The sequence below is a fragment of the Athalia rosae genome, chromosome 4 (assembly GCF_917208135.1).
Source record: "Athalia rosae chromosome 4, iyAthRosa1.1, whole genome shotgun sequence".
Taxonomy (NCBI): Eukaryota; Metazoa; Arthropoda; class Insecta; order Hymenoptera; family Athaliidae; genus Athalia; species Athalia rosae.
Window position 1 is genome coordinate 19,630,239 of NC_064029.1, and position 21,921 is coordinate 19,652,159.

At 37.1% G+C, this 21,921-nt stretch overlaps 6 protein-coding genes and 1 long non-coding RNA gene across 16 annotated transcripts; 4 read left to right on the forward strand and 3 right to left on the reverse strand.

Annotated features, from left to right (window-relative positions):
* Positions 1–145: 145 nt before the first annotated feature.
* On the reverse strand, positions 146–6,384 carry LOC105688346 (ras-related protein Rab-5C). 4 transcript variants are annotated; one of them, XM_012404540.3, is made up of 6 exons: positions 6,229–6,384; positions 2,999–3,167; positions 2,458–2,609; positions 2,157–2,373; positions 1,828–1,953; positions 146–819 (listed from the first exon to the last, which is right to left on the reverse strand). In XM_012404540.3, the coding sequence occupies exons 2-5, from the start codon at positions 3,159–3,161 to the stop codon at positions 1,841–1,843; spliced, it is 645 nt and encodes a 214-aa protein (XP_012259963.1). In that variant the 5' UTR covers positions 3,162–3,167; positions 6,229–6,384; the 3' UTR covers positions 146–819; positions 1,828–1,840. The 4 variants fall into 4 exon arrangements, with proteins under 4 accessions (XP_012259963.1, XP_048509512.1, XP_020709416.1 ...); XM_048653555.1 differs by lacking the exon at positions 6,229–6,384 and adding an exon at positions 5,354–5,614; XM_020853757.2 differs by lacking the exon at positions 6,229–6,384 and adding an exon at positions 5,003–5,022.
* LOC110117139 lies at positions 5,238–6,394 on the forward strand. The gene is made up of 2 exons (XR_007277931.1): positions 5,238–5,481; positions 5,684–6,394. It is a non-coding gene; the product is annotated as an uncharacterized LOC110117139 (long non-coding RNA).
* Positions 6,395–6,831: 437 nt separating this feature from the next.
* On the forward strand, positions 6,832–10,742 carry LOC105688222 (EF-hand domain-containing family member B-like). The gene is made up of 11 exons (XM_048654314.1): positions 6,832–7,608; positions 7,708–7,888; positions 7,999–8,128; positions 8,213–8,386; positions 8,430–8,514; positions 8,573–8,851; positions 8,958–9,150; positions 9,224–9,301; positions 9,422–9,594; positions 9,660–9,962; positions 10,525–10,742. The coding sequence occupies exons 1-10, from the start codon at positions 7,450–7,452 to the stop codon at positions 9,846–9,848; spliced, it is 1,641 nt and encodes a 546-aa protein (XP_048510271.1). The 5' UTR covers positions 6,832–7,449; the 3' UTR covers positions 9,849–9,962; positions 10,525–10,742.
* LOC105688528 (pre-mRNA-splicing factor CWC22 homolog) lies at positions 9,884–14,373 on the reverse strand. Of its 4 annotated transcripts, none has more exons than XM_012404919.4 (10): positions 14,243–14,373; positions 12,990–13,954; positions 12,580–12,897; positions 12,343–12,496; positions 11,963–12,142; positions 11,558–11,784; positions 11,169–11,449; positions 10,922–11,023; positions 10,536–10,684; positions 9,884–10,409 (listed from the first exon to the last, which is right to left on the reverse strand). In XM_012404919.4, the coding sequence occupies exons 2-10, from the start codon at positions 13,920–13,922 to the stop codon at positions 10,054–10,056; spliced, it is 2,700 nt and encodes an 899-aa protein (XP_012260342.2). In that variant the 5' UTR covers positions 13,923–13,954; positions 14,243–14,373; the 3' UTR covers positions 9,884–10,053. The 4 variants fall into 4 exon arrangements, with proteins under 4 accessions (XP_012260342.2, XP_012260347.2, XP_020709382.2 ...); XM_012404924.4 differs by having other exon boundaries at positions 11,993–12,142; positions 14,243–14,355; XM_020853723.3 differs by lacking the exon at positions 14,243–14,373 and adding an exon at positions 14,103–14,162.
* A 152-nt stretch (positions 14,374–14,525) lies between these two features.
* LOC105688299 (probable small nuclear ribonucleoprotein Sm D1) lies at positions 14,526–15,635 on the forward strand. The gene is made up of 4 exons (XM_012404455.3): positions 14,526–14,683; positions 14,886–14,962; positions 15,044–15,241; positions 15,314–15,635. Exons 1-4 carry the CDS (start codon positions 14,670–14,672, stop codon positions 15,394–15,396), a joined length of 372 nt encoding a protein of 123 aa, XP_012259878.1. The 5' UTR covers positions 14,526–14,669; the 3' UTR covers positions 15,397–15,635.
* LOC105688296 (NEDD8-activating enzyme E1 regulatory subunit) lies at positions 15,485–18,582 on the reverse strand. 4 transcript variants are annotated; one of them, XM_048653550.1, is made up of 9 exons: positions 18,442–18,582; positions 18,198–18,362; positions 17,873–18,055; positions 17,320–17,815; positions 16,529–16,662; positions 16,250–16,452; positions 16,042–16,178; positions 15,738–15,983; positions 15,485–15,656 (listed from the first exon to the last, which is right to left on the reverse strand). In XM_048653550.1, exons 1-8 carry the CDS (start codon positions 18,507–18,509, stop codon positions 15,753–15,755), a joined length of 1,617 nt encoding a protein of 538 aa, XP_048509507.1. In that variant the 5' UTR covers positions 18,510–18,582; the 3' UTR covers positions 15,485–15,656; positions 15,738–15,752. The 4 variants fall into 4 exon arrangements, with proteins under 4 accessions (XP_048509507.1, XP_012259874.1, XP_012259875.1 ...); XM_012404451.3 differs by having other exon boundaries at positions 15,485–15,983; XM_020853719.2 differs by lacking the exon at positions 15,485–15,656 and having other exon boundaries at positions 15,860–16,001.
* Positions 18,583–18,627: 45 nt separating this feature from the next.
* LOC105688295 (transcription initiation factor TFIID subunit 5) lies at positions 18,628–21,885 on the forward strand. Its single transcript, XM_012404450.3, has 9 exons — positions 18,628–18,841; positions 19,160–19,345; positions 19,439–19,641; positions 19,716–19,912; positions 20,005–20,329; positions 20,504–20,649; positions 20,748–20,885; positions 20,960–21,153; positions 21,253–21,885. The coding sequence occupies exons 1-9, from the start codon at positions 18,779–18,781 to the stop codon at positions 21,757–21,759; spliced, it is 1,959 nt and encodes a 652-aa protein (XP_012259873.1). The 5' UTR covers positions 18,628–18,778; the 3' UTR covers positions 21,760–21,885.
* Positions 21,886–21,921: the final 36 nt, after the last annotated feature.

The window sequence follows — 21,921 nt, forward strand, 5'->3', positions numbered from 1 at the left end:
TCTGAGAAAATTTTCGTTCGACTTCAGATTAATTGGGGACATTAAAGTAGTTTGAGCAAAATAGTTGACATTTTCGATTTGTGTAAAGGAACAATGGTACAGGGGTTGCAACATCAGATAAAATAACAAGGGTAATTAGCCGACATACGTGTAGTTAGTGTAAAGTTTTAATAAATTACTCTCGAAGCTACATAATATGCTATATGATAAGAAGCACGCATTGCACAATTATTATAATATTCACAAGTTTATTTTCTTCCTGGTATAATAATTCATAATTTATCATGATTCACCAATCAAATTAATATACAATATATTTCAGAGTAGATGAGTGTTATACACGGTACAATCTAATAAAGAAAATATATAATTAATAGCAGCAGGAATGGCCCCCCCCCCCACTATTTTATATGATCTGTTGCGTGCCCAAATGTCATCGGTGTTATTACCATTGATGTAATTAATTGTATCATTATCATTATTACTTATTACACATATGATATCACCTATATGATTTTTATAATATAATGTATTTATTTATATATATTTATATATTTATAACGAACACCACCCATTACTACTAGGATTATGAATGGGATTCAACGCGGTTCGACTTTTAAACTTGATGCAGCTGACGATGTTGAAGGATTTTTTTGCCAGCCCCGGTGCTAAGCTGATCACTCGAGCGAATGTCTGTATGCTCACATGCGCATAGCCCACATCCCATTCTTTATAATAGTAGCATTCTCCTTGCGTATTTTCCACTCATTGCAGACACATTCACGCCGTGTGTTTATCTTTGCTGAATATGGTACATATCTGTAACGTAGATACCACATATCAGGATTTCTGTTGAAATTGCCAACGATCTTTTTGCACTATGCAGCATTCTTCACATGGTAGAGAATATCAATTATTACCTTTTCCTAGCAATTATTGAAAGAACAATGGAAAAATTCAGGAAATAACTATATACATTCTCATTCTCACTATCGATAAAAGCTACTTGTTTGACTGCAATGACGTCACCTATTCATGCAATTACAATATCTACCACAAATATGAAAATAATTAATTTATCGTGGGATCTCTCTGCTATAAATATGCAGATACGCGCAACTTCTTGATGGTAGATAATGAATGGATACTGCTTATTGTCGTACCAAATATATTTTTAGACTGAATTTTTCCAAATCCGTTTTAATTTTTACCGATCATCATTTCGAATATTGTTTCATTGATTGAATGGAATATGGAATTCAAGATTATAATAGATGAGTCTAAAAACATAAATAAATAAAGATAACAATATTTTTAAAGATTAAAAATTATTTTTAATTTGTATCAGTTGGCACTTGATAGAGATAGGTATGTCGGTTAAAATAAATGCGCAGAATAGAATCTAAACTTCATTTGTAGTTACGAAAAAGCTGACTGTGCAACTTGAAATCACAACACAGATGGTAGATGAACATACCATCCCCTACCATAATTGGATCATAACAGCTTTTGAGGTACATCAATCTTCAATAATGAAAAATCGGTACCTAATATTTATTACTATTAGTATTCCGGACCTTGTTGACAGAATATTTGTGTAATTTTTTTTTAGGCATTTTTACGTCGGTATTCTCTGCGAGGAAAAACATTTTTTTTATCGCCATGAAAAAATTTCAACCATCTTATTAGATATTATATTACAAAAATGTATCTAAATAACATAAATGCAATGTACAAATAATTTTCGGTGGCTTCGCAGATTCCAAGAGGCATTTCAGAATTGGCTACAACAAAAATATGCAACAATTTTATATAAATTAGACGTACGGTTTGTGAAAAATCACTTGCAGCAGTTGCTAGCGGTCGTCTTCTGTCCGTCTGTTTCTACTAATCGGCGACCTTGTCCACTGGTGCCCGCACTACCGGTTTGTTCATTCTTTGGAAGCTTCTTAGCTGAAAAATTTATTTCACGGTTACATACTTTACATGAAGTAAACCTTCATTCGCTTTTTAAGTCATCAAATAGAGTGGCACAGAATAGTTTTGATAACTTGTTATTTAGTTTTATACATGAAGCACAGAGAACGCATGAAATAAATAGGCATGCACATGATAGATTTGATAGCAGTAATGTTTTTATCAGTATATTGAATTACCAATAGCTAAAAATATATCGTTGACGTTCATGGCTGTTTTAGCAGAGGTCTCCATGAAGAGAAGGCCATTTTCATCGGCATAAGTTTGAGCCTCTTCGAATTCCACGACTCTTTTGTTACCCAAATCCGATTTATTACCTGCCAGTGCTATTACTATGTTTGGACTAGCTTGCCGTTGTAGCTCCTTTACCCACGTTGTAGCACGTACGAATGTATCCTATTCATATTAATCCATTGAATAATTTTTACAGTAATATTTCAGCAGTTCCATGAATTTTTATGAAACAGAAGATTTTTATACCTGATTTGTTATGTCATACACAACAATAGCTGCCTGCGCTCCACGATAATACATTGGAGCAAGACTATGATAACGTTCCTGCCCAGCAGTGTCCCATATTTCAAATTTCACAGTCGTGTCATCCAAACATACTGTTTGTGTAAGGAAAGCAGCTGAAAAATTTAGATTGTTTCTTCAATGATTAAATACTGTTAAAATATATGTATGTGTATTGTGTCAATTATGTGCATTTATGATAACAAGTAGGAATAGAATCAAGAATATATATGTGATCTTGATATTGGAAGAGTTACATTTTTTCATTAGTTGAATCACACAATGATGCAAATAAGTAGAACTATATAACAGTGTCCTGGTTAATAAATATGTGTTGTAGATAATTATTAGTATCTAGGATGTCTATATATTTATGACTGTTTTTATATTTTCTGGCGAGTTTTCATAATACAAGAGGACCAATTGGACATGTTTATGCCTACACGTACCACTGAGTATCAAAAAATTCAACTTCAAGCATTCTCTATCACTAATTTGTACTCACCTCCTATCGTACTTTCTTGATATTCGTGAAATTGACCCTTAACAAACCTCAGTACCAGACTAGATTTGCCAACAGCAGATTCACCCAGCAATACCAATTTGAACTGGCAGATTTTGCCTTGAGTTGAACCGTTTGGCCTTTGGGCCGTACTCCGGCTAGCCATGGTGACCTTTAACAGAATATATATTATCACCTTCGTATTCAAATAATAAGGAATTTTTACAAAAAAGTGCCTTTCATATATTTTAAAGTTCTAGCATCTTCATGAACAGTAATTGTAGACTCCAAGATTATCAGGCTAATTATATTCTAAATCTTCAACACAAATCAATTTTTTCAGGAACGTAATATTCAAGGTAAATTCAATACATTGAATAACATAAATCATTACAACGAGTATCATGGTTTTCTCAATGAAAGAAAATAGAGTTTTGCTGGACATGTCAATGTAAGGCTTCAGAAAGCTATTATCCAAACAAAGCTTCAAGAAGAAAGTTATGCCGCAGTATAAAACAGTAACAATAGGGCTTCAAGAATGTTTAAATTTATACCGGAACATGGAGACAACGGTTAGCGATCTATGTATATAAGCTCTACATCTTGGGTTGTTGTCAATCTACAAGTTAACATTCTACCTCTTTCAGATGATTGACCACGGAGCAGTTATTACTAAAAAATATGCATTTACATGATAAAAGCTTATCTGTCTCGTCAGTCATAACAAGCAATCACATTTTTTTTTTTTAGCACACAGAGAAGAGTGGCAATGCTTTTACAAGAGATCAAACTCGATATATAAGCAAGCTATAGCTCTAAAAACTAGATGAAAGTTGCAAGATAAAATCTAGAATAGAAGATGCCTCAAAATTATTTGTCCAAAGGGTTTCACCATCAAGATCAAATGGATGAGAAGTGAGACACATCAAGATTAAGGAAAACAAAGTAACCACTTGTCGTGATGAAAGCCTTGCATCACAGTCTTTGATTTTTGCCAAAGAGGAACTTGCCAATCAGTTTTCCTAGTATGACTAATGTTGCAACATAATTGGGACTTGGATTTGAAGCAATAGAAACGTCTAATTCTGTACATCAGTTTTCTACAAAGAGTCTAATGAAGTTTTGCTGTGTTTCGCATGCTGTATTAGTTTCAATTATTTTGCCAATCATAAAGTGAGTGAGTACGAGTATACTCTAGTTGAGTCCATCAAATATTCAAAAACTTGACAAAATGACTGACAAATTATGTTACTCCTAAATTCTCAATTCAAGGTATTTCGTCAAATGAACACAGAAAGATATGGGTATAAAATAAGCTATGAAATAACACGCAATCAGCTGGGTGTTTCAACTGAAAGCAAAAGTGAACATAATTTGCAGATAAGTCAGTTTACAGAGTTATTGCTACGTGAATGTACTATAAATAAATTAAGCGAGGGAAATGTAAAATTTTTTATCTGTTTATCTCAATTTATAAAAAAATCCAAGTAAGTGTAAAACAATACAAGGCTGATGTCCAATTTGACTGGTGTCACTTGAATTCATTTCAGCGTTTGAATTTATCAATGATAAATAAGAATATATGTATTTGACTGAGAGTGAAGTTTCATTCATAGTTGAAAAATGTAATCATTGAATTGGTGAAATCAGGCACAATGTGTGTAGTGAGAATATGAAGTAGACTTACTGATGGAATTATTACCAGATAAATAAATCAAATAAAGAGCGTTAGGAATCAAAATAATTAAAAATGATAGAACGGTGTATTTTCAACAAAGAGAATTGTAATCCTCAAAGCACTTTGAATTCTGTCGTATGTTGAGGACTACGATAAGTATTGTTATTAATTTCCGTTATCTGTACTTGGTGACTAAAAATTCTGTCTCTTTGGAAGAAGAGAGAGGGCGAAAGAGAGAGAGAACAGGTGTAACCCAAACTATTTAAACGTTGAACGAAACGAATTTCTTTTGAAATTCATATTAATTTTATCAATCCCATCGAAGTTACTTGGCTGAAGATGTTTTTATCACAACAATCTCGTTATTAAACACGTTATTGAACAAACTGCACTCCAAATAATTTCATTAGTAAACAGAAATAATACAACACAAGGTTCTGCACGAACGCGCTGCTACCATGATGACGGTCGTTCGAGGGGACTGGAGTAGGAGGCAACAAGGATGAGGGGAGGAAAAGAGAGGAAGCGGAAAGAGGCAACGGCGAGGAAAAAAGGGGGGAAAAGGGAGAGAGAATTACCCATACGACGTGGGCTAATTCACATACACGCACGCACCGAACTGAATCACACATAACGTCAGTCACGAGCTCGATTTCTGTAACTCAAGTGAAAACACCCACCCAATTGATACAGCACTGAGACTAACATGAACGCCAACTGGAGTACTGAACCTGTCAACCACTGCCTTTCTGATTTTTCCAACACGAATAGAAATGTACAATAAACCATTAATTTATCGTTATCGTAGGTAAATAAACGAAGATCCTAATTCTTTTGACGTTATTTTATTATCGTCTAAAGGTCGAAGGCCGGAAGCAAAACATTAGAAAGATCGTCATATTGTAGAGTGACAATCTCCGAATGCAGTTTGCCCATAGCATTACAGATACAGTTATACCGTGTACTATATGAGTGTATAGGTATGTACTACATGCACATGTGTATTACAGAGTATGTTGCCGTACGTACGTGTGTCTTTACAAGTAGAAGTATGCAGATAATACGTGTTTTTTTACACTGGAATGACACCAGCAAAGAACGTGTGTTGGACGATGAATAATGTATACGCTTATTCGTGTATATCTATATGAATGTACGTACGTATTGATATGTAGGTATGTATATTACATGCAAACTTGTGACAGTTCTCGAGAGTTGTAAGTACGACGCGGAGAGTTGTCGTTGGTCGGTAATTATTGTATGTTCGGTAAGAAAATAATTTGTTTAATCGCCTGCATTCTTCGGGTAGGTGAACTGTGGAGCTTGACGAGAGAGGGCAACCAATTACACTGATTATATCGGTGGCTGATAGATGCGAAAAAAAAAACTACATACGAAGAAACTTTATGCTGGCGAGATTATCTTGAGCCTAACCTACGTTAACGGGATTGAGATGACACTGTCTGTAGGCACAACGCGCAATTGGAGTTTTAACGGACACTTTTGGGGGTGGATGAAATTTGATTATAGTACTTTAAATGGATGATATTATTACCAGTTGTTAGGTTGTTTGTTTGGTTTGACACACGTAAAAGGAATGCAAGCAAGTTTTAATAAACAGAGGGGTTTTTTGGAGATCTACCAACTTCACTTCCCTTTTACTCTTCCACTCGCTTGAGCAGCGCACCCTCCTCCACTATTCACGAACATACCCGTCAAAATGGCCGACGATGATTGCCAATCACCATTCGACATGGATCAACTCAACGTTTATCCTATAATATTATCATCTTTGAAAAAAAAAACCTCACGTGGAGGGTACTTAATTTAATTTGTGATTTATTAACCGAGATTTCACTTTGCGGGATCCATCTTAGCCAATTGTTGACTTGTTATGGAGATTGGATTTGACTGTTATTTCCGTAAAAATTCCAAAACTCCTTTGTTCCTGATAAGTTTTAGCTTCAAACGCAATAACGCCGATGCAGTAGAAAAATATTAAATTCAAGAGAAATCAATCACCTCGATTTATATGATTTAACAGAGTTCAGGAACTAAAATGTTCAAGGAAATATCTCAACTCCAATACGATGATATCCGAAAGCAGATTGGACATTATAAAAGGACGGACTATCATCCAGAGATAAGACCCGTATCGTAAACGTTCCGTTTTTCAACTTCTTGCAAGAGTCGTTTTCTTTTACTTAATCAGTTGGCTTTTGATTTGAAAAGCTGGGCCTTATTTTCCATTCATTTCTCAAGTGTTATTATATCATATGACTTGATCCTGCAGGAGAGTCCTTTGCAGGAGAGTGCAGGAGAAATTGATTCTTCCTGGAATTAGCGTCTCATAATCAGACCCTTTCAATTCTGAGTCACTGTTCACTACTAACAATGTCACATTCTCCGAATTCCTATCATGCACATTAATAGATCTACTAGTAAAAACATTATCGCTCAGTGATTCAGTGATAATTCGATGTATTACTGATACACTGTTTGAACGATTTTAAAATTTGATTACTACAATGGTTGATCAAGTGGCATAGTCATTTGTGGTAAAATCATATTGTTGGGTGGATAGCATTCCATACAACTAACGTATACAGAATAGTCGAATATTGGTACTGGTCAGTACCAACAGTTCAGTGGTCAACGGTACCAACGAAGGTCTGAATTCGTTGACAGTACTACTTAATGTCTGATTCTTCATGGTATTTACTTTTTGTAGTCTACCGATTAAATTTAAATTCATCTAATGTAGGCAGGACTTGTCATGTTGGGCCAAGAGCTGGAAGAATGTTTCAAAGATTACAAACTCCAAGATGCTGTAGATGCATTAAAATCGAAGCTCCGTATTCGAGACAAACATGAAGAAATTGATTTGAATTTTTCATCACGAATTGGGTCTGCTAATTCTGGCATTTACACAGGGGTATACCTATAATATTTCAGAGATTTCAGTAGATGTGCTTCAGTTGTGTACCATTTTGCCTAGAAATTGCACACAAATTGATTAACTAATTACATTAAGGTCAAGTCGTGTTTAGAGATGCGCAAGCAAACACCGTTTCAATCGTTGATTGGGGAATTAAAAGAAACAGCTATGAGTAGCTATTGGAAAAAGGAAGTTGGAAAAATTTCTGATCAAACGCCAAACTTACCGGATGGCATGGATCCAATACAAACAGTTTTTGGCAAATCCAACAAGTCCAGTAGGCAATAATTATTTTAATAACCATCTATAATAATTCTTCAATGATTCAAAGTTAATGAATGGGACAAACCCCCAAATCAAAATGAATCGACATAAGAAATCTTATAGATGAAACAGCAGCCGAGCTAGTGAACCCACAGAAAACTGCAGCCGAAATTTTGAAGGAGTCTCGTGTTGGTCACAGACTGTATAGAAAAAGCCACAACGCTTATTATCCTTCGGAACAAGTCAATCGAGAGTGAGATATTTCATGAGGAGGGTATAATACCAATATGTTATACTACAATATCTCTACTGATTGCATCATACTAACTACGGATAGGTATGTTGAGCCATTCAGAAAAAATTCTACCTATGGAAAAAGAACTAAAGCAGACAAACTAGGCAGTCGAATGAAGCAATCAATGAGATGGTTCAACCAAGATGTAGCTTCAACCGTTAGCATGCTCCAAGCCAACTTCTTAGAAAATACTCTATCTGGTCTTGGGCGAGCAGTGTAATTGACATATTCTTGTAGCACGTAAAGATTGTCACAATAGTTGCTTATTCTTTGAAGTTTCCAATTATAAATTGTATCGGAAAATAGCTGGCTCTAATCCATTAACTGATCCCGAGAAAACAGGAGTAAACGCAAGGAAGTAGACCACCCATGCCAATTAATGCATTTGATGACTATCGATAGCAAAATATTTCATTTATTGTGAGTAGATTCAGGTGTTCTGCAATATTTTCATGCAGGGTCCGAACTGATACAGCCCCGTTGTTGGAGGGACGTACGTTTGGCAAAGTTAGTGAGCTTGAATCAGATGGTGTCAGCGAATTGTTAAGAAACTTTTCACCTAATTCCGACAAGTTGGAACAAAAATGTTGTTTAGAGCACATCAATATGCTAAGGCTTCGTTTAAAAAAACGTGCATTTTCATTCGCGGAATTGTATCAAACTTTTGTACTCTACGATAAAGTGAGTGGTATAAAGACTTATATCTATTGATGTGACGAAAATCTTAGTAGCTAAACTTGAGTATGTGAATTTTACTTGATTGTGAGAGAAAGTCTGTTTCGTGTAGAATGAAACCCAAATCATGACAATGGAAGGAATATATTCGGTTTTAAGAACCTTCCGAATTCACCCGGACAGGAGAATGTTTGAAACTTTGTTGAACAGTTTGAATTTGATTAGAGATGGTAAAGTCCGTTATAAGGATATCGCCGATATTTTGAGCTGGAAATGTGACTTTCCACTGTTGCCTAAAATCAATGGTAGTTTTGAAGAGAGAAAATCCGTTTACACACAGTAAAGTATATTACAAATCAGTGCATCTGGTCGTTTCAGATATTTCCCAAGAGCACCAAAATTATTCCTCTACCTATGAAGACACCTTCAGCGATGCGTACATACAAAAGGATAAATGTGCGTTGTTTTAATTTAGAAATACCTTAAAGAGTAGTCCAAATTAACACTTGAACAAAAGCATTTTAACTGATTTAGACAGTTAAAAATTCAACACGACTTGTTAACTTTTTGGTCCAGTTTGTCGCGCTGCAGGACTCAGTGCAGAGAGAGTAGATGTGCAATACGCTGTTGTTCCATTTGGAGGAGCTCATTTTGAGAGAGAACATCTCGGTGATCAAACATCTGTGTTGACCCTCATTTCGCCAAACATTTTCACTAAAAAAGGTCTAAGTCACCTTGACTTCTTCAGGGTAAGCATCCAAATCTCACTTAATGAGGTAACCGTGTTTTTCAAGATATTGACCACGTTTTACAGGTCTGCAACGGACAAGAAATGCGATCGCTCTTTGAAAATAGAGGAGTGAACTTTCCTGGTGATAGTTTCAATGTGATATGGAACGAGGGTCTCAAGAAAGATGGAACAGGGGGTGTCTGCATAGAGACGTTCAGAGGTCTTCTAGACCAACTTGCTGCTGCTACATACGAAGAGATTCCCGTTATGTGATAATAGATTGAAATATGAGCAACCGACATTCTTCGTCTATTTATTTCGTAACTTTATTTTGGAAAAAATTATCGAGTACTTACGTTCGGATACGAAGTGCGACAAGCATATTAGGTAATTGCCACTTTCAAATCGCTTGAAAAATTTAAAACTAATTTACAGAGTGCAGAGATTAATTATATATCTATGTATAAAAAATACAAATTCACCGATCTTCGTGCCTCCTGTGTTTGTTATTCTTCTCTTTTTGCACACCTTCTTGATCACGGTCGTCACTCTCACCTTGTCTACTCCTGTGCGATTCGTGCCGTCTTATGCTATCCGATTTTTTTGACTGATATTTTCCATCTTCTGGCTTCCTATTGGTATCTTTGTGTCTTTCATTTTTTTCACGAGCATTACTTACACGGCCTTTTTCTGTGTCTATATCCCAAATATCTTTCACCACTTGTCCTTTTTGTTTCACTTTTTTTTGAGGCTTTGAGAATTTATCTTTTTTCTTCTTTTTACCCTTTCCTTTGACATTTTTCTTTTTTCGGTTATCATCAGAGTCTGAGGAATCTAAATACCAAAACAGTACTTGATATTAGGTAATCGATGGCGGGTAATAATGATTTTCAATAACTAGCAGTCACAATAGTTGTATTAGAGTAAAAAATTTTTGATTATGTTGCAGTAATTACAGACCAGAGCTCTCAGATGATGATTCGGAACTGGACGATTCGGAACTTGACGTGGATGAACTGCTAGAACTAGAAGACTCTTCTTTGACCTCAACAAATTGTGGCACAACAGCAGGTTTTGGTCGAGATTTCAAATGTTCTCGCAACTCGTCTCTAAAATTGGATTAGCAAATCAATTTAGCAGCGTGAGAAGTTCTTACGAATAATTAAATACAACCAAATACACCAAACTAAAAGTATTACGCTTTTGCAATCTTTGATTCCGGTTTAGTAATGAAAGGAAGTAATGTAATCGTAACAATAGCTGTGTGGTTGAACTTAAGACTGAGTTTGCGATTTCAGAAACCATCTATAAAGTTGGGGTAATGAATTATGCAAAAATCTACTTACGTTAGACCTCCGAGTCCAATGGAAGTAAAAAAATTGATGGCAAATCTTGTATTTTTTGGATCATCTCTTGGAAAGAGACCTTCAAACGCTCCTTGCAATGTTCTGTAGGATAAACGGAAAATTGATCAAAATAAGATTACTACATGGTAAAAGAACTCAAGAACTTAATGCGCTATTGAAACAGACTCTCAATGCTACTGGCAAATAAACAAAAGTGTTTAGACAACAATATTTGCAATGTACTTACACATCTTTAACACGTTGATTAAGTTTTGAAAGCCCCATATATTCTGATAATTCTTGGAACAAAATTTTTATGAAGATGCGGCTAGAGCTGGTCGTGTCTTCCTCATTCAGTTTTATACAAGATAAAACTTCCCAAGATATGGAATCCGTGAATAATAGATGCGCGAAGAATTTAGATACATTTCGCAGTTTGTTTGTATCCAAACGATGTATAGTGTCGTATGAGTCTTTAAAAATTTGCTCAAATGGTGTCACGTAAATTTTATTAATTGAACAGAAACGCTGGAAATAAAAAATCAGAATTGTACGTCACAAAGGTGTTCGAGACTAGCTACACTTCAAATTCATTTAATTTAAAGAAGAAATATCACAGGTTCCCCAGATACATACCCCAGCTAATAATCCAAAGAACTTTTCGTATGTTCTCATTTCGGCACAACAATCCAGAAACATGTGACACAGTTCAATTTCTTGTCCAGGTTTGAGTTGCATTTTCATCAATTTGTGAGCACACTCTTCGAAATCAAGTGAAGAATGGATAGTCAGATAAATAGTTCTACGAAGAGCGGTGAGATTGGTCTCCGTGTTATCAACTATAACATCTTCTTTTGATTCTCCTACAAAGATCATGTTTGAATTATTCCCAGATATTTATCAGGTTGTGCTGAATTCAATATAAGACACTTTACAGAGATTTATGTTTACTGATTTTGAGAGAAATGGACGACATTTGCTTATATTAAGTGTCGCCCTGAAGAAATTTTTCTGTTAGAAAGGCAAACTTTTTAAAAATACCTAATTTATGTATCTTTGCCGAAAATTCACCTGCAGCATTACTGCCTTCTTCGTCTGAAGAATCTTCTTCTTCATTTCCAGAACCTTCCGAGCCACTGCTGTCAGTATCAAGAATTTCTTTACTCAATGCCTTGTATTTTTCCTCAGTTGCAATATAATCCGGATCGAATTTGAAAACATCTGAAAAGGTATGTTTGATCAACTAACGAGAATCCTGAATGTTTCTACCAACATAGAAAGATATATGTTCAACTGAAAGACATCTCTACATTTACGTCACATCTTATTTAAAAAATCACATTCATTTGCATTTTTAGTCAAGCAAATTTACATCGCCATTACGTTCACACTACGATTATTTTAATTTAATGTACACTCACTCAATATGTCTTGAGAATCAGTTGCTTCATCCAATGTTACTAGGTGGGTGAACTGGTCATCTTCTTCAACAAGGTCAAGCTCTTCGATAACAGCTTCATGATCTTTGAACCCATCTTTTCTTATTTGGAACATAACTTCTATCATATATTGAACCTGTAGAGATGATTGCGATAAAAATTTGATTCAAGTGAAAGGTATAATGAACTGAGTTACATGTCACTGCTTTACAAATTTACCCTTTTGTCTAGTTGACCTTCGTGCAATATGTTACGCAACATTTCAAATATGGCTTCTATTCCCTTCTTGGAGACCTCAGTAAGTTTCATACCACACTCTTTTAAAAATGCAATAGCTACTTCGACCGAATCATCAGTTGGGGTTTCAACCAATAAGGTCAATATTTCCAAGGCCAAGATTTCATGAGCTACACGCTGATTAATCAGATGGGCAATAAATGTGGCAGATGATATGCATTGGGCTTTGTCGTTCCTGCGAAACCCACGCTTGAATTGAATTACAAGTCTCTTAAGCAGCAATTCGCCTATATTTGGAAACTAACAAAAAAAAATGAAGATTCAGTGACATTATTTGAACGGATATCATCAACACTCGCTGCAAAGTTGACCATTATTAACAACAAGAGTACCTTTGAGTTGATAACAGCAGTTAGGGCTCCATAGATAGGAGTGAAAGTGGGAGAAGCAGCTTGTGCCTGGATAATAGACCGTGCTAAGAGCCCTCGTCCTCTGACGATATTTTCGTGGAGCAATTCTCTAGTGATTAGTCCAATGTTGCTGGTGTTGACTTTGTTGATGTAACCATGAATGGATTTTTTTAACGCTTCCCAAGAAATTCGTTGATAAGCAGCCCCTGATTTGTCTGTTATCTCCGCCTGCATCATACGAAGCTTAGCCGGAGGTATATAAGCACCCCCGGTGCGTGATGTTAATAAGTCAACGGTCCGTTTTTCAGCAGGTGTGATTCGCTCTTGTTTACCATTGCCAGTATCATCGTTTTTATCTCTGCGAGGGACTTTGTCATTATTTTCCTTATCCTCAAATGCACGGTCTGATGATTCGTTTCTCTCTTTGTGTCGACCTCCATAAAAACGCTGTCCAATACGTTCATCTTTATTAGTTGGGTACTTATTCCAATATTGATCACTATTTTTTTTCTCAGTACTCCAATATCTTCGTAGTGGTGCATCCTGGTTTGAATGTCTTTCCCGCTCTCTTCTGAAGAAATTATCACTTTCTTCATGAGTAATATATCTTTCACTACTTCTATCAACTCTATCCTTGTTTTTGCTTCGAGGTCGCCTTCTGTCTCTGCCTCTGTTTCGGTCACGGTCACAGTCATGATGTCTGTCTCTATCTCTGCTGGTTCTGCCCCCGTTATTTTTTCTGGAATACTTTGAGTCGCTCCTATTGGTACGTCTATCACGGTCTGCATGATGGTTTTCATCATCTATCTTACGTTTACTGCATCTTCCCTGATTTTTATCCTCTATTTCATTGTCACTGGTTTTAGCATGTGAGCCTTTTTCAGGTAGACTTCCATCAGATTCCTTTTCAGACATTGTCAAGGATGGAAAGTGGTCTTCTCAATTGTCTATGGAAGAAATTCAAAAAATGAGGAATCTATCATCAATGTTTTGGGAAGTAGATCCGTATGAGTATTGGATGATTCGTACGAAAAATACAGCTAGGGCGACAAAGTGTAATTAATTTGAAAACTGCTAGGAAAAACCCAAGTTAACCTTTAATTATCACATTTGTAAACACATTTCCACTCTTTAGGTTGCTTGGTGCTGAAAGAATGACTGAAAATATCACTCTGCTCGTTAATATTGCAAATTTACGGTTCCGTTTCCAAGCTAATGAACAAATTGTAACAAACCTTGGGAAATTCTAACCAAACACCATAGACCGATTTACGTACGTACGTCCACGCTGCGTCATTACTTTGCATTACCGTTTTACATTCAATACGCCAGGTACCTGTGCATGGACCTAGAATAAGAATATATAGACGTTTGTCTATACAATGTATGCTCTGAGATGGTAACACGCACGCAATAGCTACAGTATACCGTATACCGATAATATACCTGATGCGCTGAACCGTCAGATTGCCAGCCCTAGGCAATCGTTCCCTGTACTTGCCCGCCTGCTAAACAGTGGAAGAAAATGAATACCTACTATTCGGAATACCCCATCCGTCAGCACTAACTCGAAGAATCAACGCCACTGAATAGCGCTACGTTCGAAACAATGTTCATGGTGTACCGGTACTTGTGAAATTATTGAAAGAATCCATCGGCATCATGAAATTAGTGAGGTAAACGGTAGAACATATCAAATGATAATGACGATCCTGTCCCTATCGTAAATTCGGTTGCATTATTACCTTCATCGAGTCAATAGTTACAATTGCGGAGCCTCACAATATGAGTCTTAACCTAATTTTCTCATAGGGACGCTACGCTTACGTTTAAGGAAAAGTGGGATGATACAATATGAAATTATGGCATTTTTTTCAGATTTTTGATGAAACTCAGCCATGAAACGGTTACGATAGAACTGAAAAATGGCACACAAGTGCACGGGACAATCACAGGTTTGTAAACACAACCTACGTTGATGTCTAATAACCAGTCAGAGGCTGAAATGGCATTTTATTTCTGAACTTGTGCTTCAGGTGTTGATGTCGCGATGAACACTCACCTGAAAACTGTCAAAATGACGATTAAGAACCGAGATCCCGTACAACTCGATACATTGAGCTTGAGAGGAAACAACATTAGATACTACATCCTTCCAGATTCCCTACCTCTGGAAACTCTGCTTGTAGACGACACACCCAAGGCCAAGGCCAAGAAGAAAGAGGCTGCTCGAGGTACTTATAAATATTTTCCAGTTATTATTACGACCAAACAATTTCAATCATCTAATTTTGCCATTCGACTAGGCGCTGCTAGAGGACGAGGGCGTGGTGGAAGGGGAGCGCGTGGCGGCCGCGGAGGACGAGGCAGAGGAAGAGGCAGGCGATAAGGGTTTACCCAAATCCAATGAGAATTTTGAAGCAAGTGAAGAAGTATTTTTTTCTCTTCAATCCACGTCGGTGAATCACCAAGCAGTGTTTTATACTCTCAGACCAATTTACCAATGTATTCTAATTTAAGTTATTACACAGAGAAACGATAATATCATCAACTTGTGTCACTGGTCAACCAAATTATCTTGAAGCGAAATGAAATTGTTCATAGCTAATAAAATCTTTTTTCATACAAGTCTGCGATCCATGGTCCACCCTAGGTCACCCAATTATCATCAATTTATAGAAGTAGCTACTTCAATTACATAATTATAGTGGGATTTCATGACACACGTACATTATGAACGCTCGATCAGAAGAGGAAGCTAGCAGAATTTGATGTGACCGCATCATGTATGAAAGTATTATGAATCGGCCTGTACTGATGAGTGATAAATTTAATGGTCTCTTGTGCAGCTAACCCACCTAGAAATGCTGATACGGAATGCAGCTCTGCTCCTCCATATCGACAAAATTCATGAACATAGTCATCCTTAGCCAAAGGTCCACAGCCCCACTCGGCAAGCAGTTTTGAGATACAAGCCTAGAAATACACAATAACCTAAATCGAATTAATTCGTGATAAAGCGTTATTCATTTACCTTCAGTTTCACGATATCCGGTTCAACGTGATCATCGAATTCGCCGGGATAGGAATTGTACTCGCTCTGAAATTTCTCAATACCCCTAAGCACGACGTAGTACACCATCAAGCTCTCTGGATTTTCCAAACTTTGAGCTGAAACGATATAAGTAATCCTTCAGAAGAGGAGCTTAGAGGGTGAGGGACAAAAGGAGTACGCAGCTCACATATTTTGCTAGCGTTTATAGTTTTTGGGTCGTATTCATCGGCTATAGACGTTCCTCGCTGAACATGAATATCCGAGGCGTGTCTACAGAATAATTTCACATCCTTTTCCGTTATTGCATCTGATGGACGACCTAGCTGCCTAAGTAAATGAAACGTTCTTCTCCACACTGCTTCCGAATCAGCGGCAGCTTGTTTGTGATACCTAAAATAACTCTCATCTGTGCATGGATTCAAATTCGAAATAGTATTATCAGTTTCAGTATCCCGATAAAACTCACGTTTGCTGTAGTGATATATATTTTTCCGTGTCTGCAGTCATGTCCGGAACGGCGCCTTTGAGAGGTAGCAAATTTGAGCCCTCATTCTCCATGAAATCTCTCACAGCCTTGGCAATAATCCAAAAAGAATGACTCTGAAAAATGAGCAAGCCAGACTATGCCAATTCATATTGGAATTTGGGCCAAATTTGGGCAAATCGGATGCAATTAAAAATTCCTCCTCAAGCCCATACAAGCATAAAAAAAACTCAAATCGACTACTTTGGTTTTGGATTGTATAGTAAAAAGATTCTACCATGAAGGGACAAAAGATGAAAGATTCATAATTCACCCTGTCATGCCAGTCCCGATTTACCCTGTTAGATACTATGTAATATAGATGTACATGTATACATATGTATATTGTAACGTTGACGTGCTACGCTCTTCATATTTATGTTTTAGTCATATTATAAATAAAACTTTTTGAGATTACATCGTCGAACGAATCTAAAACATTATACGATCATAACGATGATTAGTCGGACGTCTGATGATAAACAACATACCTATTTTGAAATACGATTTTCCATCACTTATTTCACAACAGATTTCTTTGCATTTTTGACTAAATTTACCATCTTGCGATAGTTTTCGATAGATAATCAGCAATTTTTTTTTATTCTATTCTTGTTTATTGAAGTTCCAGTTCTTATTTTGATTCGCTCGTTCTTACTACCTCAAACCTGCTTTGTTATTGAAAAATAATCTGGTTTCTTGGAGCAATATATACATATGTATAAAGATGTTACCTTTGCAGTAAGATTGATGCAGCAGTCATCATTAAGAACCTCCATAACACTGGCAGGCACGGCACTGTGGCCAACACTTGTGTTCACAGCTCTTATCGCTTCCTCAAAATTTTCTTCGTCAATAGGATTGCCATGCTCATCCTTTCTGATCCCACCTCTGATCATGTCTCTCAGCTGCTGTTTTTCTTTATAATTTTTCGGGACATTTCCGTGTTTCTGTATCCATTTCTCAAGATACTTGTAAAGTATTACAACATAAGGAACATGTGCATGATCTTTTAAATCCATTTCATCCAAGTTTATTGAATCAAAATGATTTTTCAATGCCTCGAAAGGGTTGTCTAGACGTAGATCTGGAGTCTCATTATCTGAATGCATTTCCATTACAGTGTGCTCCTTAACTTGTACTCGCATGTATGCAGCAAACCCTAAACTTCTGCAGACTATCAGGGGTATATTCAAGTCCCAAAGTATTTTAGATAATAGTATCAGGCTCCTGAAAAAGTTAAACAAGCTTATTGAACCACAGTTCTTAAAAAAAAATTGCTCATACTTTTCTGGTAGTGCAGTGGTGATGACGACGGTGAAGTTATTAAAAAATTCTGGGCTGTTAGATAAAATTTGTTCGGGTCCCTCATCGACATAATCCCCTCTTGCATCAGAGTTCAGCTCTAGCAACGCTTGTGTGGCAATTTGAGCCCTAGATTTTCCTATGCTCTCTATATCAAGGAAAAAACTAATCACATTACATTAGTTGTAATCTTTTATTGAACTAAGTCTATAATATGATGCGTTAGGAACAGAGTAAAGCCAATAGTATCGTAACAACATTTATTGTCAAGCAAGCACTTCAGGATTAAAAATGCAGCAAAACTCACTTAGTACCAATGTCGTCATCTGTGACTTTCTTACTATCCACAATTGTGAAGGACCCAATTCCAGGCAGTACAAGGGATTTCAAAATCTCAGTTCCTAGCCCAGTCGCGTTTATAAGACAAACATGTGCTCCTTCTAGGGAAGCTTGTCCATGATCTCCCCACAATCTGTTGATCATTCCAGTTAGTTGCAATATTTCGGAAGATAACCACCAATTCATATTTTTCAAGTACAAAGTATACGAACCTCAATTGACGGTCATATTTTCGTGTCCTCTCTGATTGTTCAGGCGATTTCGGCGCTGGGGAAGCCATATTCGTGGAATTTTTAATGATGATACCGTACTAATGGTATTACCGTACGTATGTACATACTGATCGTGCCGCGTATTGTGCGTGACTTCTGTTTATAAAATGAAGGAAAGAAACATCAAATTGGCCATGGCGTGGGGAGAGGGCAGTGAAATAATTAGAAGTTAGTACGCAATCGTCGACCGTTGAGATGAATTCCGATGGCCTCGTCCGCTGTTAATACAGTCTAAATATTAGTCCGTTGACGAGTAACTGATAAAACAGGCCAGACCATGGATAATGATAAAAGTACGATGCTTGCGGTTTTGCAACTGTTGAGAAAATACAATTTGAAGGTAGGTTGACATCAAAGTTTGCTCTAATTGGACTTAACCTCAAACTGCCTTCGAACGTAAACAAATATGCGTCTGTACCCTTACACCCGTTGATTTCCATCACAATGCAGGATTGGTTTGTAATACGATCGGTTATTACTCCTGGCTGCCACAACTCGAATAAAATCAACAATTTTCAAAATATTTGTACATTCATGAGTTAGTGGAATCAGATCTTGAAAATCTATGAACCTTAGAACTTTGAAATTGCAATTTGGCTGTCCCTTAGAACACCCCGTGTACAGACGGAAAGTTGGATGTTTATTTTAAATTTTACAGGGCACTGAGGATTTATTCAGGAAGGAAGCAAATCTGACAGATATATCGGCAGAGGACAGTCAACAAACCGAATCCGAAGTGAGCAGTGTTTTATCTGCTTACAAAAGCGAAGGTGACCCAGCTCTTTATGAAAAAGCTTACACCGAACTAAAAAAGTTTGTTGAAGGAGCCTTGGATATTTACAAGGTGTGATATTCACTTTTTTCTCTAATGCTTCATTGATATCCCAATAAAATGTCATTTGATTGGTTTGTAATTCTGCACCGATGAAAAAATTAGCATGAACTGGGCACGATATTATATCCAGTCCTAGTACACATGTACCTGGAACTTGTGTACAACAATCATTCTGGAGAAGCAAAACAGTTCATCAAAAAGTTCAGTGGGAACCTGGAGGAATACTATCAAGAGGATTTGAAAAAATTATCTAATGTAACAAAGCGAGAACAAATGGCTGGTAACGAGCTCACCGATACTTTCAAGTAAGGATTGTGATCCGTCTGTCAGCAAAAAGTTTTTTCAAACACCATTACAATTATAGATTATTTTATTACAGATCTAACCAATTCATTATAAGGATGTCACGTGACACTCTCTCTATTCTAAAACGTCATCTTCAGGAAAAAAAGCATAGCGTGCTGCTCAACATTATCCAGGAACATCTTTACTTTGATATGTATGAAGGGGTAGCGCGAAATAAACAACAAATAGAAGCTACATCAGGTGCTATAGTCGGAGAAGCCACCCGGCAAGGTAGACTCTAAACTTGTAGAGATTTTACATTAGATTGCTTTTTGCGCTCTTCGACTAATTCGAAATAATGGCACTCTATGGTTATTTCATAGATAACAAAGCAAAAGTCTACTACGGACTTTTGAAAGAACCAGATATTCAGTGTGTCCCACCAGCGGAAGAAGAGGAAGATGACGCAGGTGGAGAAGGTGGAGACAAACCGAAAAAGAAGAAGGCTAAGAAAGATCCGCTTTTCTCCAAAAAAACTAAGTCAGATCCCAATGCACCTCCGGTTGGAAGAATGCCACTACCTAATCTGAAAGATGCAGATAAGATGGAAAAAATAAAAGCATTAAGGGAGGCTTCCAAGAGAGTAATTTTGGGCCCGGACAGCCTTCCATCGATATGCTTCTATACTGTGTTGAATTCAATCCATGGGTGAGTATGCTGAACTTTTTCGATCCTTGTGGTACAACAACACTAAGATGTATTGTACTTTAACACGAACATCAACTATGCCGACTCAATACCAACACTACTCTTAACGGAAGCATAGTATGTACTAATAATCGATCTGATGAGTAATGTTGCATGATTTTATTCGATTTTCAGCGTGACTGCCGCGGAAGTAGCCGAAGACTCGAGCTTGTTAGCAGTTGGTTTCAGTGATTCAGCGGTCAAGGTTTGGAGTTTGGTACCGCAAAAATTGAGGCTAATGAAAAGCGGAGACCAACTGCAAGACATCGACCGCGAAGCTGGTCAGTATTGTTATGTTCCACTTTCAAATTCTCACGTTAATCTTAAAATGATGGAAAATGGCTACCGTCTATGTAACTAATTTTAATCACTCTTTTAGACGATGTATTGGTAAGAATGATGGACGATCGGACAGCCGAATCGTCGCGTACTTTGTATGGACACAGCGGGCCAGTTTATAGTTTGTCGTTCAGTCCTGATAGGAATTTGTTACTCTCCTCTTCAGAGGACACAACAGGTATAGCAATATTCTGCTTATCGTCGCAAATTCTCAATAGAGATGATTTTGAATGGCTTTTTCATGTATTGCAGTTAGATTGTGGTCACTCCACACATGGACATGCGTAGTCTGTTACAAGGGTCATTTATTCCCGGTCTGGTCTGTCCGATTTTCACCTCATGGATACTACTTTGCAACTGGCTCTCATGATAAGACTGCCAGGCTTTGGGCAACTGATGCTCACCAACCTCTTCGCATATTTGCAGGCCATTATTCTGATGTCGATGTAAGTTATTTCATAATCAAGCCGGACATATCACGTTAGGAATTCCCTGTAAGCCATAATTATGTCAACAATTTGAGATTATCCAGTTTGTATTTACAGGTAGTTCAGTTTCACCCAAATTCAAACTACGTTGCAACAGGATCGAGTGACAGAACAGTAAGACTTTGGGACTGTGTAAATGGCACTCAGGTGCGCTTGATGACAGGCCATAAAGCTCCGATATATTCTTTGGCTTTTTCGGCCGAGGGTCGGTTTTTGGCGACAGCGGGTGCAGACAGCCGGGTGTTGATTTGGGACCTGGCTCACGGACATTTAGTTGCTGCATTGGCTAGCCACACGGCAACGATACACTGTCTTTGTTACAGTAGAGATGGTAATATCCTGGTATCAGGATCACTTGATTCGACGCTCAAGCTTTGGGACTTTACTAAGCTGGCAGAAGAAATGAGTTTGGAGGACGTCAACGTCTCCCATAACCCTGATGTAAAAACGTGCGTAGATACTTACCTACTACGTACATTTCCTACCAAAAATTCTCCTGTTCTCACCCTCCACTTTTCTCGTAGGAACCTTCTTCTATCAGTAGGTATGTTCGAAGGAACCTAATATCAGCCATTATTCTTACTTTTCTTGATTATCACTGAAACTGCGGATGTGTTAATCTGCGTGATATATTTACATCTAACTTTCTATTAACAGAAGAAAAGTGAAGAGTAAATTTTGTGTACATTACTTGACCGATCGTATTCATTCTGTTCCACTCCTGTC

Excerpts from the sequence above, each read along its gene's own strand:
- LOC105688346 (XM_012404540.3), bottom strand. The coding sequence starts at position 3,161 with ATGGCTAGCCGGAGTACGGCCCAAAGGCCAAACGGTTCAACTCAAGGC. Across the intron at positions 2,374-2,457 it reads TGTATGACATAACAAATCAG|GATACATTCGTACGTGCTAC; the intron begins GTATAAAAATCT and ends TAATATGAATAG. Across the intron at positions 1,954-2,156 it reads CGATATATTTTTAGCTATTG|CTAAGAAGCTTCCAAAGAAT; the intron begins GTAATTCAATAT and ends TAAATTTTTCAG.
- LOC105688222 (XM_048654314.1), top strand. The coding sequence starts at position 7,450 with ATGTTGGGCCAAGAGCTGGAAGAATGTTTCAAAGATTACAAACTCCAA. Across the intron at positions 8,515-8,572 it reads CTGATCCCGAGAAAACAGGA|CAAAATATTTCATTTATTGT; the intron begins GTAAACGCAAGG and ends GACTATCGATAG. Across the intron at positions 9,302-9,421 it reads GTACATACAAAAGGATAAAT|TTTGTCGCGCTGCAGGACTC; the intron begins GTGCGTTGTTTT and ends TTTTTGGTCCAG.
- LOC105688528 (XM_012404919.4), bottom strand. The coding sequence starts at position 13,922 with ATGTCTGAAAAGGAATCTGATGGAAGTCTACCTGAAAAAGGCTCACAT. Across the intron at positions 12,497-12,579 it reads AAGGTCAACTAGACAAAAGG|GTTCAATATATGATAGAAGT; the intron begins GTAAATTTGTAA and ends TCATCTCTACAG. Across the intron at positions 11,785-11,962 it reads GGCAAAGATACATAAATTAG|GAGAATCAAAAGAAGATGTT; the intron begins GTATTTTTAAAA and ends TGATCTTTGTAG.
- LOC105688299 (XM_012404455.3), top strand. Across the intron at positions 14,963-15,043 it reads AGTGCACGGGACAATCACAG|GTGTTGATGTCGCGATGAAC; the intron begins GTTTGTAAACAC and ends CTTGTGCTTCAG. Across the intron at positions 15,242-15,313 it reads GAAGAAAGAGGCTGCTCGAG|GCGCTGCTAGAGGACGAGGG; the intron begins GTACTTATAAAT and ends CCATTCGACTAG.
- LOC105688296 (XM_048653550.1), bottom strand. The coding sequence starts at position 18,509 with ATGGCTTCCCCAGCGCCGAAATCGCCTGAACAATCAGAGAGGACACGA. Across the intron at positions 16,453-16,528 it reads TATATATCACTACAGCAAAC|GTATCACAAACAAGCTGCCG; the intron begins GTGAGTTTTATC and ends GAGTTATTTTAG. Across the intron at positions 16,179-16,249 it reads TATAAACGCTAGCAAAATAT|CTCAAAGTTTGGAAAATCCA; the intron begins GTGAGCTGCGTA and ends ATATCGTTTCAG.
- LOC105688295 (XM_012404450.3), top strand. The coding sequence starts at position 18,779 with ATGGATAATGATAAAAGTACGATGCTTGCGGTTTTGCAACTGTTGAGA. Across the intron at positions 20,330-20,503 it reads GTGTTGAATTCAATCCATGG|CGTGACTGCCGCGGAAGTAG; the intron begins GTGAGTATGCTG and ends TTCGATTTTCAG. Across the intron at positions 20,650-20,747 it reads AGACATCGACCGCGAAGCTG|ACGATGTATTGGTAAGAATG; the intron begins GTCAGTATTGTT and ends TCACTCTTTTAG.